This window comes from Sphaeramia orbicularis, chromosome 2 (assembly GCF_902148855.1).
Source record: "Sphaeramia orbicularis chromosome 2, fSphaOr1.1, whole genome shotgun sequence".
NCBI classification, from domain to species: domain Eukaryota; kingdom Metazoa; phylum Chordata; class Actinopteri; order Kurtiformes; family Apogonidae; genus Sphaeramia; species Sphaeramia orbicularis.
The window spans coordinates 29,130,412-29,149,526 of NC_043958.1; the positions used below are offsets into that span (position 1 = coordinate 29,130,412).

Below are 19,115 nucleotides of genomic sequence, written 5' to 3' on the forward strand. Positions count from 1 at the left end.
GCTAAAACATTACCACACATAACCTGAATGAAAGATAGCTAAACAGACACATAATTAACATGATATACCTTCAATGAGTCCAACTACAAAGCAATCCATGTAATCACAAAAGTAATTTGAGCAAAAAAAAAATTACTTTCTTACCACAAAAATTATGTTTTCCCTCACAAATTTTGATGTGTCTGCCTCACGGCACTACAACTTCCCATATGGACTAAGGACTAAATGAGCATGTGCAGAGCGAATTAGGTGAGTCCTAACTTGTTCCTGATTGGAACAATTGCAAGTGTTACAACTGACCCGTGTTACAACTGTCCCCGGTCTCCCCTACTCTGAGAAACGTTCATTGGAAGTCTTGACCTTATCTGTGCAAATGTCATGACATAACTAGTTATAAAACATAACAAATTAAACATGAATTGAAACGGTTGTAGAAATCCACTGGATTTTTGCCGCAATTAATATAAAGATAGCTTTTCAACACCTGAAGGGTTCAAATTCAGACTTTAGTTTGGAATTTGGTCCCCAAATACACAAATAAAGGTACCAAAGACTAATAAAAGTGGGTTGAGCAAAATATGACCTCTTTAGTAAGGAAAATTCACTTCACAGTGTTATGCTTTAGAAAATGTGACACCTTTTATGTCTGTTTGGTCTAGTAAGCTTTGTAGAATGTGACATGCATCAATGAAAATGCCAAGAAATAATCTTGTCTATGATTTTTTTATTTTCAATTTATCAATTTGAAAATATTTTTCTGCTGAAAAAGCAAGTCTGGAATAGTGAATACAGTTACCTGTATTAAAATATAAGAAGTAAAATTATAATATATGAAAGCTCTACCTAAAATTTCAGTACAGAGGTGAAGAATTTGGACTTTGGTACTTCCAACATACAAGAAAATAAAACAGGAGCAAACTTCTTCAGCTCAGCAACACTGATTGTTGAAGTACATGTGAAAGTTGAAAATAAGTCTTGCAGTGTGATGATTTTACCTGTCACAGCTCAGTTCAACATTCTGACTATAAAGAAGTGTTGGCTGAAGGCTGGACGATGGACTCCATATTAAGCATTCAGGTTCAGATTCAAGCTGACGTCAAAAGAAAACATACACTGTGACCCACATTCAGAGGATTTCTTCTCTGTTTTCTTATCTCAGGTTATTTAGCTGGTGTGTGCAAGCTATTAGAAACGGGACAGAAAGTCGGAGCTGATGGGAGAGATAGGGATCTGTCTGAGAACTGCACTTGTCAAAGTGCTGTGGCTCCAATCGTGGCTAATGCAAATCCATAACTCACACAAGGCGCATGCACACATTCACCCTCCCTGAACAAAATGTTCTTCAGCACATAGTTGAGTCCCTGACACAACAACCGCCTCACACACTTATTGATGGTGACGCAAGCAAATGCGTAAACACACCTCGTATGGTATCTCTGTCACCGGCAGCAGCGCTAATTGCTTGCCGCACAAAGAGGGAGGTGGGAATCGGCGCTGTCATTAAACGTACCCATCAGTGCTCTCCTCCTGCTGCTTCCTCGTCCTCTTGTCCTCTTATCACTGCACCTCCTCCTCCTCCCTTCCTCCTTCAGTCTGTTACAGAGGATGACAGCAACTCTCGTTCCTGTTCATCTGACTTCCCTGCTTGCTCTCCACCTCCGTCACTTTTTGCTTGCTGTTCATCTTCTCTCCTGTTTTAACCTGATGGGCGTCTCTCTCTCTCTCTCTCTCTCTCTCTCTCTCCTCCCCTCGTCCCTCGTTTGCCCAGTGGTGACATCACAGGGCAGTCTCAGGCATGCAGCCTGTTTATTCTGCAGCCCTCTGCTTTTCCAGGAACCAACGTCACACACTCACACACACACAATTTAAGTTTTTATGCACTCAAGGGACTTTACATTGACTTCCACTCATTTGGTCGAGACTTATCCTCATACTAACGGAGCTAAATGTAGCATTTCTGCTGTGAAAAGCTGCAAAAAAATACCTAAAAGTATCACTAGAGTAAAGAGCTATAGTGTTATGCCAAGGATGTCAGTGGACTGTCTTGCAGACATATGAACTGATTTTATTCACAGCCACGGACCAATGTGTCACAGTGAATGTTTAAGACCACTAGAGGGAAGACTGAGTCACTCTGCCAGTCTAACATAGCAATGAAAACTAACACCAAGACCAAGTGGAGAAGCAGCAATCCTGAGCTGAATGAGCTCAAGCACAGTTCAGACTAAACTGTGACGTTTCTGACCTTATTTGGATGGTTCCAAACAGATCCTTACTGCAGCTATTGACAACACAAACTATAGAAATGTTGCTTGCGAACAAATTCCAATACCTATGAAGGAAATTTCATCATTCCCAGTGAAGCAATGTCAAGTTTATACATTTTTTATTATATTATTACATGAACAGACAATTTGAAGTTGTGACAACTCTGTTTATTTCATGACAATGCTTTAAGTATATAAAAATGCCACAGATTTGAAAAATTGCCTCACATAAAAATAGAAGGAGGTCCATAGTTTCATATTACACCTTATCAGTTATATTGTGTCTCACATCACTTTGTTAAGGGAAGCATGTCTTGCCTTTTGGCAGATAGGTTGCATTTTAACAGACAAGAAATGTCTGCAGAGGAATAACTTTTGGGATTTAGGCATTAATCATGATTTTCAGAAAGCAAAATGATGAATTACAGTAGTGTGATATATTACCTAGCCCTAACTATAAATAATATTTTAAATACTTAAGTGTTTCATAGTCCTACTTTTAAGTATTTTTTAAAAGATGTAGCACCGGGGTATTTTGGGCATCGAAAGCCAAACTTAGTGTTTGCTCCTGAAGGACTCTGTTGGGTGTCCATAAATTGGCTCAAGAGTCTGGTTTAGACCAGCTCTAAATGTAAAGTGTCATAAGAAAACTTTTGTTATGATGTGACACTATATAAATAAGTGTGATTTTTTTTAAAAATTTTGGATGTGCATTTTTTTTTTTCAAATTGTGCAACACAAATATGGCAATAGAAATGGTTCAAAAATGATGTGATACTGGAAAAAAAAAAAACTCAATTCTTCCACCCAATCTGTGCATCTAAGCCACTTTGCTGGACCCTGAAAACCAAGGAAAACCAATTTTGTGTCCCTACAAACTCTGTCCCCACAAAGTCGGAAAGTCATGGACCCAGACCTCTCTCCCTCCCAGTCTTTCACCCACTCAACCTGCTTTTCTTGCGTCTAAGGCCAAGGAAAATCCTGCACACAGATTGTAGTGCATCAAATGCCTCTCTCATTCGTAGGCGTATCGTTCAGTTCGGCTTCATGTCCTATCCCTCCTCCTTCCTCTGCTTAGAAAAACCTCCCCTGTGTCTGTCTCTCTTGTGTGGTTTAATACCATGAGCTCAAATTCCTGGGCCTGGAATTTGCCTGCATTTCCCAAACAAATAAAACCACAAAATGGTTTCAGGTGAAGGAAGGTAAGGACTTTCCCCACAGGGAGGCTCCCCAGATACATTTGAATAACGCAGGAAAATTAGGGATTAATTATAATAGTTTGTTATTATTGCTGCTGTGTCACTGTGTCATCCATCGACCATCACAGATTGTGTTTCCAGACATTTTGCACCAATATTTTGTTGCTCTCTTCAAAACATTCTGAAGCCATCACATTAAATTCTATATTATATAGATATTTTGCATTAGCATTGGTATTGCTTTTAGATTCAGTTTAGTTTTACTTAGTTTTAACAGTACATGACTAGTTTTATTTATCGAATTGACTAGTTTTAGTTTAGTTTTTTATTTTGTTTTATGTGATGATTTTTTTTTTCAGAGATTAAAGAAGCTGAAAAAGAATGCATGACATTCTTCCACACAATCAAGCTTTAATTTTGTGAGGAAACAAAAGAAGAAATTGGATTAATTTTGTTTGAAGGGGAACTAGACAAGATTTTCACCTTAATTAAACAGCTTCGAAGTAATTGTGATGGCTTGTTAGGGGAGGAATGGAAGCCCTCCATCTCTACAGCTGAATATGCCACTTGCAAGTTCTCTGCCACCGTCCCGGTGGCCTAGATCTCATCTCTCGCAGGAAACGGCACAATTTACGACACTATTGCTGTGTTTCCACAACGTGGAACCAGCTCGACCCGACTCAATTCGATTCGGGTACCAGATACTATTCCTAGAGACAATTTCCATTACAGGATACTACTAACTTTAGAGTACCTGGATGTCATAGTAATGTGGCACGTAACTTCTGTGATGTCAGCTCAGAGACTTGCTAATAAACTCACTTGTTGCATGTTGCCCTGTCTAGTTCATGCAGAATTTTTTCATCTGCCAACAAGGACAGAAATGTCTGAACCGATCATGGTGTTGTGGGCTGCCATCATGTGGATTAACCTACCAGTATTTTTACTGTAAACTTACAAATCTGTTATTTTAAAAATGGCCGGTTGCACATTGATGTAGAGAAAACTCTCTGACCAATCAGTGGTCTGCAGTGTTTAGACATCCCATTTTAGTATCTCTTCACACTTTTGGAACCTCGGCTAAGCAGATACCAAAAAACTAGTACCGGGTACCAGATTCCAGGTTCTTTTAAGTAATGGAAACGCAAAAAGGCCAAGTCGAGTCAAGCCGGTACCACATAGTGGAAATTTGACACAAACATGGCCCCAGCCAGGTACGGTCAGCAAGATATAAACACAAGCCAGCCATGCCTTGATTTCACAGGTGTTTCCCATGGCAGAGCCAGCAAAAAGGAAGAGGTGGCTGCTGTCAGAGGATGCTAGGAAGAAGAAAAAAGTGATTGACCGAACGAGGAACAAGACAAGAGTCTGCCTTGGTCAAGCTTTTGCAGAATAGGGAGAGCTGAAAGGAAAAGCATGCAAAACAGATGCAGACTTGGCATCAGGCATCGCTGAGATAAATTCTCTGTACTCTATGTATTTCAGTGTATTTGCGCACTCTTGATGATTGCAATTGGTTGTAATGGTGTTTACTCATTTATGAACTCATTTTATGAACGATGCCCAGATTCTTGCTAGCTAGCGGAGATGTTAGCATACTCTCTAGTAATCACAGTTGTTTGTGTCACATAGGTGTATGTTTGTTTAGTTTACTAGATCACCCATTGTCTACCTCAGGAGTGGGTTTTTACAACTAGCCACATCATTTCGTCAGTTGAATCTAGTTTTTGTGAGATGTATGTAGTTCATTATACGACCCAAAAATTGCCTTCTTGTCGCTGGCTTCATTAAAAACAAATGCAGACGGTCAGCGGGGGAGGGTTGAGTGTGGGTTTTACGACAATAAATATGGACTTTGAAACTGTAGGGGAAATTCCATAGAGAACAAGAAAAGCACTCGGAGAGTGCAGACCTCCGCCTAGGCAGATCAGTGGGCCCCCGTGGGGGGTGGGGGCGGGGGGGCCCCCACCCCCGATCACTACCAAAATGTAATAATTTCTTCCTTGTGCCAGTATCGACATTTCCTGAAAATTTCATGAAAATCCGCTCATAACTTTTTTAATTATCTTGCTAACAAACAAACAAACATGCACGCAAACACACAAAGCAAAGCGATCACAATACCTCCTGGCAGAGGTAAAAATGCTACAAAAATCAGCAACAGAAGAGCCAAAACGGTAAAATCTTGCATAGTTCCTCTTTAAGTTCAAGATGTATTGTTCATTCTTGCATTTGAAGCTGTCTTTATTATTTCAGACAATTAAATACAATTTTTCCCTAATAATTGTAATTTTAGTCTTTAGTCTTATTTTGCTTGAATGACTTTCTCAAACCCGCTCTCCCAAATGTCAAAATACTCCCACAACACAAACTTAATTAGGCAGTAATGCAAATTCAGTCGACAGGCAAAAGAAACATTTCCAGTCAACAAGGAGGAGACAAACATGTGAAGGAAATAAACTCTGAAATCAGCATATCTTTGTATAAAGCAGTGACGTCTAACGTGTTCTTCAGTTTACTGATGTAGCTGAGATAGAAGACAATGTGGGGGCACTCGAAAAAGACCAAAACAAAGACAAACATGCCGTCTCCAGGGTAAAGAAGAGGAACTTCCAGGAGAGAAGCTCTTACACAAACTGACAGATTTACCTGCTTCTTCACAAGTCTGACAAGAGCTACGACTTCAGTTCAATTTCACTGTCAAACTGAAGGCAGTGTCTCAAAGCAAAGTGTCTTTTAGTGCTAGGAATCTCAAGACTTAGATGTTGCTCCTATTCCTTTCATTTTTGTGCAAGTTTAACTTTGACATGGGACATTCTAAAGCATGAGAGGGAATCTCCACTCAAGGAAATCCTGAATGCAAATGTGTGTCAACACTAAAACGCCAAGGAAAGCAGAGGTAGCAAATCATAAGTGCTGTGGATCCAAAAAAAATTTGCAGAAAGAATTAAGTAGCTACACCTTGTGAATATTTAGTGGTGGCTAAAAGTGAAGTAAAGTTCCTTTTATTGCTGAGAATCTCTGTACATTCTCTGTGTAGAATGTGTGCACTTGCATACATGTCCATGTGCATTGACACTGGATGCTGAACTAGATATTTTTCAATACTCAGCAGCATCTAAGAAACTCTAACCATGTTAAAAACAAATTTAGTATCGATTCCCAGCCTAATAAAACAATTATCATTAACTTGATATGTTACATCATTGTCCTCTTTTTTTATGTTCTCTAGGGTTTGATTTATTTATAGTTAAACTGCGTCCATATGTAAGATAATGATATCATGATTAACATCATATTAATCATGATAAAAAAATTTTTAACCCTGCTCAACCAATACTTGAGTAATATTATTTCTATTTTGAAGAACAGGTTCTAGGTGTTAGTTACCTCCGCCAAAGAGGTCATGTTTTTGCCGGCGTTGGTTGGTTGGTTTGTCTGTCTGTCTGTCTGTCCGTGTGCAAGATAACTCCAAAAATTATGCACAGATTTGCATGAAAATTTCAGGAAATGTTGTTACTGGCACAAGGAACAAATGATTAAATTCTGGTGGTGATCGCGGGGGGGGGGGGGTTGGCACTGATCTGCTTTGGCGGAGGTCTGCGCTCTCAGTGTGCTTTTCTAGTTTTTCATGTATTCTGAGGAAAGCCTTGATTTACAGACCCTCAAAAACATAGGATATTAAAGGTCCTGTGAGGAGTGTCTGTTTGAAGTGAACTGCAGCGACACCTTCAGCCGGAATTTGGCCGGAATCTATTCTACTTTTATAACTGTCTTGTTACCGAGGCCTCCACATGAACATTAAACTCTGTATATAGCCATTTCAGTCTCGCCTTACGAAACCCTTAGTTTGTGACTGAAACAATACTCATAATAAAACATATTACCGACGCCAAAGAGGTAGCCCTGTGGCTAATGCAGAAGCGTTTACTAAGTGTTTGACTAAGCTACCGACAGCCACTATAGTAAAATACAATGTTACAATGCATATGTATAAAGAAAAGAAACACTATATACCTGTCTAGAAGGAAGAGGGCCAACTCCGGGTCTGTTTTCATTCCTTTTAACTCCCTTAGTTCTGTCCATCAGCTGAAAGCAACGCCGAGGTTTACCCATGTGCCATCACTCTCCTGTTTAGCTTTCTTCTGCTCTTCTGTCCTTTTTCTTTTTGCCAGTCCAGTTCCAGTGTCCACCATTACAACAAAATAAATCAAAGAAATCCCTTTCTTACTTTTCACTCATTCAGCTTACTTCTCACTGCTAAACTTTGCAATCAGCATGGTGTTGTCATAGAGACGTAAGTAAATCAGTCCTGTCCTGTCCAACCCGACCAGGGAAGCTGAGAAATAGCATTTGGAAATAACCTATTGGCGCTGATCATCTCATTTTAAATTGCAGACTACAATCAGGCATATATATAAAAATTAAACTTTTTCAAGATCACGTAGAAAGTCCTCATAAGACCTTTAATGAAATATTATGTGCATATTATGCAAGGCTATTTTATTCCAAATGATTTAATGAGCACATGCTCCTATTCTTTTCACTTCTCTGAAAGTTCAAGTTTGATATGGGACATTTTAGGCAGGAGAGGGAATCTCCACTCATATAAATCCTGACACTTCTACAGTTTATTACTCTTTAGGTTGTTTTCTCTCTCCCCTGGCTCCCTCTATAAACACTCAGCCCCTTCTCCATCCTTCGTGCCAGCTTGCTCCTCTCCTCGCTCCCCCTCCTCTTTTCTTCCTGACCTTTCCTCAGGCCCTACTCTGCATCCTTTCCCACTCAGTAGCTCCCTCCCACCTTTCTTCCCTCCATCTCCCCGCAACAAATCACAATCTGTTTACAACCCCTTAGGCGCACTCCACAACTCTTCTGGCTCCAATTGCAGATCTATTTATACCAGACAATGCAGAGGGCTGGCGTCTCTGATTTGAGACTCAGTTCGGCGAGTGTATATCCCACGGTCTGACTGCCTGAGCTCCACATTCGTTAGCCTTAATAGATGTCATACTGCGCTGAGCAGAGCTGTTTAGTGTGGCCTCAGTAAAACGTGGCTTTTACTTTAACCGTGCAAAGAGATGACAATGAAGAGAAGATATTCTCCACAGGGTTTCACAGTGAATTTAGCAGCAGGGCCAGATGAGAGGCAACAAGTAGCACATCTGTTGATGGTGGAAAATAGCTGCGGTCGGCTTACTGACTGGTCTCTGAGGGTGGGTTGGGTGAACATCAGCCTGTGTTACTTTCTCTCATTGCCTCACTCAGCTGTTCTGAATTAGAACGGCGTGTTCTGCCTCAACGCAAGCTGCAGTTTTTATGATGATAAAGTGTACTTCCTGGTAAGAATCTTCCAACAAGGACTGATTGTGATCTAACTCTGAAATGGCACTGTGACCTCTTAAAAAATGAGACGGAAAACACGGAACAGGGGAGGGTGTGATGGAGGACGTGTCAAGGTGCAGAGAGTCTTGTTCTGCCAAATGCAAGACCCAACTTGTCGTGGTCTGGGTGACATCATACAACGGTCTGCAGCGCTGAAGCTGAAGACGAAGGAGGCAGCTGAACATGAGGCTGAGACAAAATACAAGAGACATAGAGAGGCAGGGTGTGTGAAGTTTGAGGTGCAGTAAATACAGGAGTCTGTCTCAACCTTAGGTCCTGTGTCTGGCATGTGAACAATCAAAACAATATGCCTGCAAAAAAGTGTTCAGTTGGTCTATTTTAAGCAGTCGAGCACTGATCATACCAGTTCTACTTCTGATTGTAGAAGGAATTCAGATAGAACAGGAAAATAGGGCAGCAACTGACAATCATTATCTCCTTTCATCGATTAATGGTTTGTTTACAAAATATTAGAACAGGTGTTTCCTGCTTTTGGCTCAAAACTCATTCAGTTTATGATCTATGATTCAGTTTAGAAGGAAAGAAACAGAAAATATAAATTTTAAGAAGCTTTTCCCCTTTAAATCTTTGTGACATGGGCTACGTCATGCATGCCAAACGTACTTCTTACTTAACGCAATGGGCCTGTATGTGGAGGATGTGGTGGGTTATATAGCTCTTTAGATAAAGCTGTGAGAAAGTGAAAGTGAGCTCCCCTAAGTTTCGGGGGAGGGGGAAGGGTATGTGCCAAGTGATTTATACAGTTATGATGTACAACAGTAGTCGCTAATGCATCTGCACGCATGCACAATGATGTCATTTGGGACCCCCACCGGGAGAGTGTGTGTGTCCCCCCCCCGGTCGAGAACCTCTGCTCTAAATCAACAATACCGGATTGGTAGCAACCGATAACCAAGGCCCTAGCATTGGTATCGGCATCTGAACTGAAAAAGTCGGATCAGAGCATTCCTAATTTCAGATACAAGAAGCTGTACTTGAATGACTGTTAAAATCCTTAGTTAACGTTCAAATCAATATACTGACAAATTTCTTTGTTAACACAATAAAGTTTTGATTTACTTTATCAATCAAACAGTTGAGTGAAGGAATGGACAGGTGGTAATTTTCTGTTGATCAACTATTGTAAAAAAAAAAAAACAAAAAAAAAAAAACCCAGAACAGAACACGAACTGCAATGCATAAAATAATCTAATAGTTCTCATCATTCTCTGACATTTTATAGAACAAACAACTAATTGATTAACAGAGAAAATCATCACAGATTAATCAAAAATGAAAACAATAATTCGTTACAGATCTTAAAACAAATCAAACAGCAGGGTGATAACTAAGACGGTATTTTCTGTTGATAAACTTAATGAACACTAGTAATTTTGAACTGCTGCAACCTGTAAGTGTTCTTCATTCTTCATTTTTCTATTGATAATCTGATCCAGTAATCCTCCTAACATTTCAGCTCAAACAGAAACATCACATTATGCTTCTGCTAGGGTGTTATAAATTTAAATAATGGGTTTAACAACAAAAGGGCATGGCTTCATCAAGTCAGTCCTGCTTTGTGTGAATCAAACCACAGGTTTTAACTTTGCAGGTGCAACGGCCACTGCTTTGCATTCCAAAAGAAAGGACTGTGTGCTTTGTGCTTAAATCCATCCAGCAGGATCTGATTACATTAAGGTTAAATGATAAAGCATTCAGGACTGAGACAGTACAACTTCTCATTTTCTACGAGAAACCTTTTCAAAGCCGGAGGCTCTTACACAGGTGCACCCTCCAAATAGTTCAGGTCACACATGCTAACAACATGGAAGTCACGTCTCTGTATCCAAGACAACAGATTTCAAGAATATCTGATGAAGTCGCTGCAGTGAATTTCAATATTTTATCAGCACCAGAGGCAAGAAAATAACCCAAACAACAACATGAGAGGATATGTGGAGTCATTCAAGTTTGGGACAAAAGGCAGACGCTTTGAGTCAAACTAAGGATGAAACTTTGTTGTTATTGTTGCTCCAAAGCCTGTTGCTTTGGACAAAGTAAACTTTGGAAGCTGCACAAGGGTTCAGACGCACCTGTCTGCTCACTGGCGCTCTGTGAAATGAACAGGGAGCTTGAGAGCAGCACGGGAAGTAAATTATGAATCACACTTCCACATTTTCATTACTTTTCAAGGGGAAAATCCAAATTGTACTCTGAGCTGAAAAATGAAATGCACAGAACAGTTTAAGCTTTCTTGTTAGATAATGCATTATGCATACATTACATCACACTCATTTCTCCTTCAGATTCCCTCACTTCCATCTGTGCCCCTTTCAGTTGTATACTTTCAGCTCCCTTCACATTGCTTCCCTGCCTTTTTAATTCTCTGCTACCTCCTCTTTCTATTCTGCTACTTGTGTTTTCATTTACATCGGACATACAGAAAGCCACTGTAAATAAGATGCTAATGTGTCAACTGTTGCAACAAAAGACATAAAACTTGCAGCAGGAGGGAGGCAGAGAAATGTACTGGATGCTTTAATGCTTGAAGTCTCACCTAAGAGGTAAGGGGCTAAGAGGTAAAATGCTTGTTCTGCTAAGTTCAGGTATTCCTCCTGAGAACACTTTCACATAATCTCATCATTCAAACAGCTAATTTCCATTAAAAATTTGAAACAAAGTGATCAGTTGCATGTGAATTCTTCTCCAGACTTCTACACAAAGCATCAACTATCAATTAGATAAGTAGAAAAGTGTGTGAAAGTTGATGTTGAAAGCACACTAAAAAAACAAAACCAGAACAGATTAGCTTTGGCGTTTTGATGGTTTCTGTTTTTTTTTTTGTTTTTTTTTTTTCAATGAAACATTCACAAAAACAGGATGCATCCTTGGAGGAACGTATGCAAAGTCACATAGGATGTGATTAATAGTGAAATCACGTAGGTGCACACACACAAGCGGTGGTTTCAAGATGCTCATGCACATACACAAGGAAGCACACAGCATCAATGTCCAACCTGTTGGGATGTGGTTGAGCGCTGATGTCTTCAGAACCTCCAACGGCTGCTCCTTTCCCAGGATCCCCTCTGTGGGAGAGAGAGAACATTCCGCTTCAAATATGGTCCGCAACATTGAAACGAGTTTCCAGCCACAAACCTGCTAATCAGGCAGTTAAGAGCACAGTCCGAGTGGGCTTCAGGTCAGATGCACAGCGGCAAGCACATGCCGCGGTGCCACTATCAGCACCTGAGCAACTGACTTAGTCATGACCACAGGAAGAGCAGAGCCAGAGCTGTGAATTTGCAGAGATCCTTTCCTGCAGAGGTACTCTAAAATAAGCTGGAAATCTAAAGGGATGCCGAGACAGCAGCCTTCATCACAGTGAGCTTGCGTGTGCCTGTGTGTGAGCTCAGTATGTGAGAGGAGGGATGTTGGGGCTCGACTGATACTGCCTGTGCTCAGCATAGCAAATGTGGCTGGCAGCAGCGGTAGAGAGGGATGAGGGGGGATGGAGAGGAGGAGAGGGAGGGAGAGAGGTAAAAATAGCTCACCCTTTTGTGTATAACAGCACATGCGGATCACGCACACACATATGCAGACACAAAGACACAGCGTTGCTGTGTTCCTCTCCTCTGTGTGTGTGTGTGTCCGTGGGTGTGTGTGCGCGCAAGTGTGCAGGCTGTAATTATAGTGGCAACATGAAAAGACTTTTGTAGCTGCCGAGCCCTGGGAAGACATGGCTATAAAAAGCAGAGCGACAGAAAGGGGTGGTGGAGGAGGTGGAGGAGGACGAGAAGGAAGGGGGAGGAGGACGCATCGGGGGAGAGAGGCAAGACAGAGGTAAGGAGAGGAGAGAGGATGAGGCGATGGAAAGATGGAGGAAAAAACACTGCAAACTGAGCAAAAAGGGAGGAGAGAAGAGGATGGAGATGGAACTGACTTGCATTACATCTGCACACAAAGCATGCACACACACATTTTATTTATTTAGTAATTTATTTATTTATTTATTTATTTATTTATTTATTTATTTTGTGTGTGTGTGTGTGTGTGTGTGTGTGTGTGTAATGTTTTGTGCATGCTTTCTGCAAACACACACATACATATTTTTAGCAATCATAAGCACCTGATCCATGCATATTCTAAGGCTTAGAAACATCCAAAGCACACAAGCATGCAATTATTCCTTTGGAAGGGAGATGAAACCCATGTAAAATCCCTTTGGAGGAATAAAAGAGAGGAAAACAGGCAAGCGTCTCACTGTGCATGATCTATTTCTGGAATTCTCTTTGGACTAGACTGGCACATACACGTAGACACATACACACTTAATTAGCCGTGATGCTTAAGGATGCATCGTGCGCTGATTATGTGTGTACAGTCGTCTCGCACAACCTTGCATGAGTGGCTGTACCTCTAATGCACCAATCCCTGTGAGGACTTGGGTGTGGACACCAACCATCACATTTGCTCCTGCCTGTTCAAACAAATCTCAGCATACTAGGTTTTTATTTACCTAAATCCACTCACCAGCAACTGCGACAACAGATACTGCTGCCTTACAGATACCATCATTAAGAAAATCCTTAAAACAGGTGCCATTCAAATAATTTTTCCAAGAAATGGGGCACGGGTTATATCTGTCTGCATATGCTGTGTGAGACTTTATGTAAAAGGTGAGGAAATATTACAAAAGCAGACAGTTGGTCACGTTGTCTCATATGTCCCTGCTCGGCAAAACAAACAGATCCACTTCAGTGATAGTTGATATCTCTTGACGAGCGTATTCAAATCACATGCACACTGCTGGATTTTGCAATGGAAATGAGGTGCATCTGTGTCTAATGACACCTGTGGCTTGGAGTAATTCTACACCAGTTTTGCACAAATTGCTGGTAGCAGCTTTATATCTTAAAGTGTGAGGATTTAAAGGGATGGATGTCTTTGTTTGTGGTTAGTTAGACAGTGTATTAGTTTATTGCCCAAACCACGGTGGATACCTGAGCTGCATGTGGAGGACAGCAGGTGTGCACAAATATATCAATAATAAAGAAATAGAGAAGAGACCTGGATATACATTGGAGGGGAATGGTGAAGCTAGAGATCCTGAAGTAGGGGACAGAGTAAAGGAGATTTAATAACACAAACCTTCTCCTGCAGCTCTCTCCTCTTTTTCCTAAGCAGATACTTTAAGTTAAGAGCTAGCTAAATGCAATTAAAGTATGTCCTTTATAAGTTTTCTAAATGTAATAGTTACAAGTAGAAGGGTAAAATGGTAATCTGGTGTAAATGATAAAATATTTAGGTATGAATGATTGTCCACTGAACATCACTCCAGAAATAATACTAAGTCAATAAAGTCTTTCAGGAGTCATTCTGATCTCATTCACTTTGTTTGGACAAAAGATAGACAGATCGGTTTAGCCAATTAATCAACACAAATCAGTACACAGAAATTTCTGACAGTTTGTTATCAATAGCTAATATTAGGTTTCTTAATTGAAAATACTGACTTTGAGGGAAAATAGTAACTTGGATATATAGTTCCTCATTTATTGATCAATTAATTGAAGTTTATCGTTCAGGAAGGAGTCAGATTTATTCCTCTAGGCATATACTTTGATTTTGTGTTCAGTCAGATAGCACTACCCATAAACTAACAAAAAAAGTTGTCTACTACTAGAAGTAAAATAACTTGACTCAATCAGACATGCTGATTCCAAATCTGAAACCAGAATTTCTTCAACACATCAGGATTTTGAGCTATGTGAACATGTAAACAAAACTTCTAGCAGGACACCGTGGTGGATTTCAAAGGATCTGATGCGAGTATCCGTTTATGCATCTCCCCTGGTTGTCAAGTTGATACAGCATTACCAGGTTTTGTTGTAGTTCTAATAAAGTTAGCAGCGCCTACAGCACAAACACAAGTCTGTAATCTGCCATTATTACTGTTGTTGTTACCAGATGTGATGTCCGGGGTTTTCTTCTTCTGGTCACGTGGTATGGCATCATTGTTTCCAAAAAAGTGGCGTTTTGCCTATCCACATGGCAACGCGAGGGAAGTGTTACGAGATTTTTCCGCTGTGGGACCCATTCTCAGAAAATACTGTTTCAGGGCACCGACAACGCTGATGTCACGTGGACGAAAAGGATATTAAACTTTTGCAGATAGACATAATTTCCTTGTCATGTGGAGAGGCTCTTAATCCTACACTGTTAATTTTACAGCTGAGCTTTGAGGTTGTTACAGGTGGACCTATGAGTTCTCCTATCTGGGGTCCAAAGAAAATTTCAGTTTTTAATTTTCAATCAATTTGAACGGCACCATTTTACAATTTATAGAACAAAAAAACTTGTGTGATGTGCTACTAATGGATAAAATATGGTGACAAGTCCATAACTAAAAAGTCTGATATGCCGTGAGAAATTCTGAGTTGATTTTTAGTAAATAAAATACAAATGTATCTGGGGTTAAGAAGTTGCACAAACAAGTCCGTCAAATGATTCTGTTACAATTTACCACTTCATCATGTTATTGATTAGTTAGCTTGGTGAGTTTACTTCGTCAATCCTTGCCCTTCCCCAGCTGTTTTGTGTAAACTTCAACACTTTTCACTGAGCAAACAGCTGGAACAATAGGCTAAAGTAAATGATAAACAGGTATCTACAAGTGCGGTTAAACAGTTGAAATAGCTAAGATGAATGGATAAAGGGTTAAAAGAGCAAAAGCCATGGTTTACAGTTTTTTTAAAAAAGAAAGTAAAAGCTAAATAAATTAATAGTTCCGGTATTCAGCTGTGGTCAGTGGTCATGTTTCCATATAATGTCATGTGATTCACAAAAAAACAAATTCAATGTAGCAAACAATTAAAAACAATGCAGCATGAAAAATAGTGCATTAGTGCCTATGAAGATAATTTTGTGTCTTTATTATGCAAGCACAGGGGGAAAAAAAGGCAAACAAAAAATATAGTTTTGAAATAAAAAATCGAGATTTGAAAATAAAAATGAAGGTTTTAAAATTTTTAAGCTTAACAATATCGATTGTGTTCTCATTTTCTTTCATTTCAAATCTGAAACTAGACGGGGTGCTGCCCCACTTCCCACCCTGTTCAAGTGGGCGGGAGGACCAGGCACACTGTCAATCTGAAGCAAGGTACCAATAGAAATCCACCCCTTCTGCTTGTGTAGATCCCACACATCACATTAAGTTGAACTTGCAAACAAAAGTTTTTGCTTCGCAAAAGATTTTGACACATAAAACTTTTCTACTCGCAAATGATTTTGACCCAGAAGTAAGTACCACTTGAACTTGCAAGCAAAACTTTTTTATTTGCAAAAGATTCAAAGGTGCAAGACCTTTGCACTTGCAATTAAAACCTTTAAAATGACAAAATTTGATATGAAATGAAAGAAAATGAGAACACAACCTTCATTTTTGTTTTCAAATCTTAATTTTTTGTTTGTCCTTTAGTCCCTTTGCTTGCATAATAAAGACAAAAAATTATCTTCATACTGGCCTTGGGTGAAGGTGTACACTCATCTAGTTTTCCATTTCTAGGCGTATTTTCCACAAGATTTAAGTGTTAATTTTTATCCCCAAATTTTAATATCTCCAATCTGAAACCAAGAGAAAAGATGCTGACAAATTTCAACTAGTGTAATAAAGTAAGTTTTGGAAGATCAAAATCAGGGAAAAACAACAACAAAAATGCAACAAATGGAATCTACATAAACAAAATATAGCCAGTGCTGGTCGAGTTCACCTAATTTATCAATATTTGAAAAAAAAAAAAAAAAAGGTTGGGAACCTCTGACATACATCTCTAACCACACACTTATAGAGAGATATCCCCTCCACCTTGGCAACAGGATCCATCAATCTTCAATGTAGCCTAGTTACCCAGCAGCCCCCTCCTAATTCTAGCTCCCTCTTCCCTGTCTTCCTCCTTTCCTCTTCTTGTTCTCTCCATCCACTTCTCTTCTTAGTCCCACTGGGCTAGCATCAGGAGACAGGGAGCTAAAAATAGCCTTGGTTAGCCTGAGGCATAGAGTCAGTCAACTCAAGCTAATGCAGCTCCTGCTCGTTGAAAACATGCATGTTATGATCGGCACTGTAAAATGGGAAGGATGCGGGAGTAATAATGAGCCTGGCAAATGGTGGAGAGCCAAGTCCGCTGCATTGTTACATGTTCTTCTGCGCCTGTGTGGAGAAAACAGTCTTGTCTTGGCTGGGAAAGCATATTGTCATTGACAGGAGGCCTTTGTTAGCATGAGAAATAAGATGTCTGCCTATGCCACTGCGTCACATTTACAAAGACAGACAGTGACAGAGAAAGGGAGGAAGGATGCTCCAGCCTCATTACATTCAGTGCACTTCCGTTCTGGCTGTTTTGTCCAGGGTGACTCCAGTGAGCAAGGTGAACCAGACAGGAACAATACGATTAATCAAACACGCCTCTCCTTCAAGAGCCTTTTCCTCTGGGTCGCAAATTTGCTTCCTAAGGGCACTGGCTGACGTCACACGACTGATAAAAGAGAATGGGTGACCCCTGTGTGAGCCGCCACCAGTTTGCGTCCCGTGAACAGTCGGAAACAACCATCTGACCCTCATTTCATTCTGGAAGAGTCGGAAAAACACAGCGGTGATGCAATTTGGCGTGGTGTCTAAGCACTCCTTTGTGCTTCTCAGTCAATGCTGGCATTTGATATAAAATCACAAATTAGCTGAGAATTAGTAATTAGGCCGTGGGTGTCTGTTGTATGTCCAAATCACATTGCAGTCATAAAGTCAATAGACCAATGAAAATGCCAAAATAAACAGTAGTAATGGATGCAAAGAAGTCCAACATATACACTATTTGTCTTTTTCACTGTTATACTATTCAAACAGCAGTCTAGATTTATGAATTTAATATGATACACGTTTGAATGTGATCTATTTGCTCATTTATAATTTACAGAGCAAGACTTTCAAACTACTGTTCAGAAAGCAGTCAGTTTAAGAGCACAAATTTGATTGAGACAGAACGATCTCAAAGGGCAGATAAAACATGCTAATACGTCAGCAACTTAGGTTCTCATGTTCAGACTTCAACAATCTCAAAAACAGACTGAACTGCGCAGATTTTTTTGGTCGTAGTGAAAAAACTGATTTGCTTTCATTGCTTAAAAGTTGTTTTTCTAAAATTTAAATTTCTGGTTTATGATGGTTTAATGCACCTTCTGGCAGGTCTATAAAGAATGTTTCCTGCCTTTTCCTACTGTGTGCTGGGACAATCTGGAGGCTAAGGTTGTTGTAGTTATCTAAACTAAGACTCAAAAAATAGGACCAATGGCCCTGTAGCTCGCCAGCATGTACTATCAAGAATCCTACTATATAATGCGCGTTCTGTGTCCATCCACCGGTGTCCCATCGATGTCCAATCAATGTTGCAGTACAGGAGGGTGTTTGTATGGGTTTTCCTCAGCCTTCACAGGCCCAATCGCTGCCAAACTTGCCAAATGAATAGAAACATTACCTGACTATCTACTAGGCACACTTTTATGTTCGTATTCACATATTGTGAGGTATGCAGGCCGATTTTAACAGGTTCCCAGCTCACCACAGACTGGGTCCCTGCTAACCTCGGAACGGGTCCCAGCTCACCACAGACCAGGTCCCGGCTCACCTCGGACCGGGTCCGAGCTCACCATAGACAGGGTCCCAGCTCACCACAGACTGGGTCCCAGCTCACCTCGGACCAAGTCCGACCTCACCACAGACCTTCCCACACCCAATCACTGCCAAACTCACCAAATGAATAAAAACATTACCTGACTATCTACTAGGCACAATTTTATGTCCGTATTCAAATGTTGTGAGGTATGCTGGGTGCTTTTAGTCTCTCATGCGATCGTACAATGGCACCATGGGTACAATGCCGCTAGCCAATAACAACTTGAATTTGTGGTTCTCAGGTTCTACCACTATGTTAGACTCCTGTGATCTTGATGCAGGACATAAATCTCCCAATAGAAGTGGATGGTACTTTCTCTTGAGAAAAACTCAGCAAACTAAATGCAAGTCCATATATGACGTCATATCAACGCTCAATAGTAACTATATTGATATCTGTAACCATTTCCATATTATAAGCCACAAAAACATGGCTCATTATAAGGCACATTTCTAATAATTCAAAAATCCATAAAAAACTCAAAAATCAACATTTTTCAAAACTGTGAACTCACCTTTGTAGACACTGTCCCAAGGAAGCTA

The 19,115-nt window shown here is 40.2% G+C and overlaps 1 protein-coding gene across 4 annotated transcripts in view; it reads right to left on the bottom strand.

Moving 5' to 3' along the window:
• Nucleotides 1-19,115, bottom strand: part of LOC115435334 (histone deacetylase 4-like) — a 152,368-nt gene that overhangs the window by 100,412 nt on the left and 32,841 nt on the right. For 3 of the 4 annotated variants that reach the window (XM_030157684.1, XM_030157693.1, XM_030157674.1), the window contains exon 3: nt 11,869-11,937. In XM_030157684.1, coding sequence (XP_030013544.1) covers nt 11,869-11,937 — 69 coding nt within the window. Of the gene's footprint in view, nt 1-11,868; nt 12,307-19,115 lie in introns of those variants that run through there. The other variant, XM_030157665.1, reaches the window with a different exon arrangement.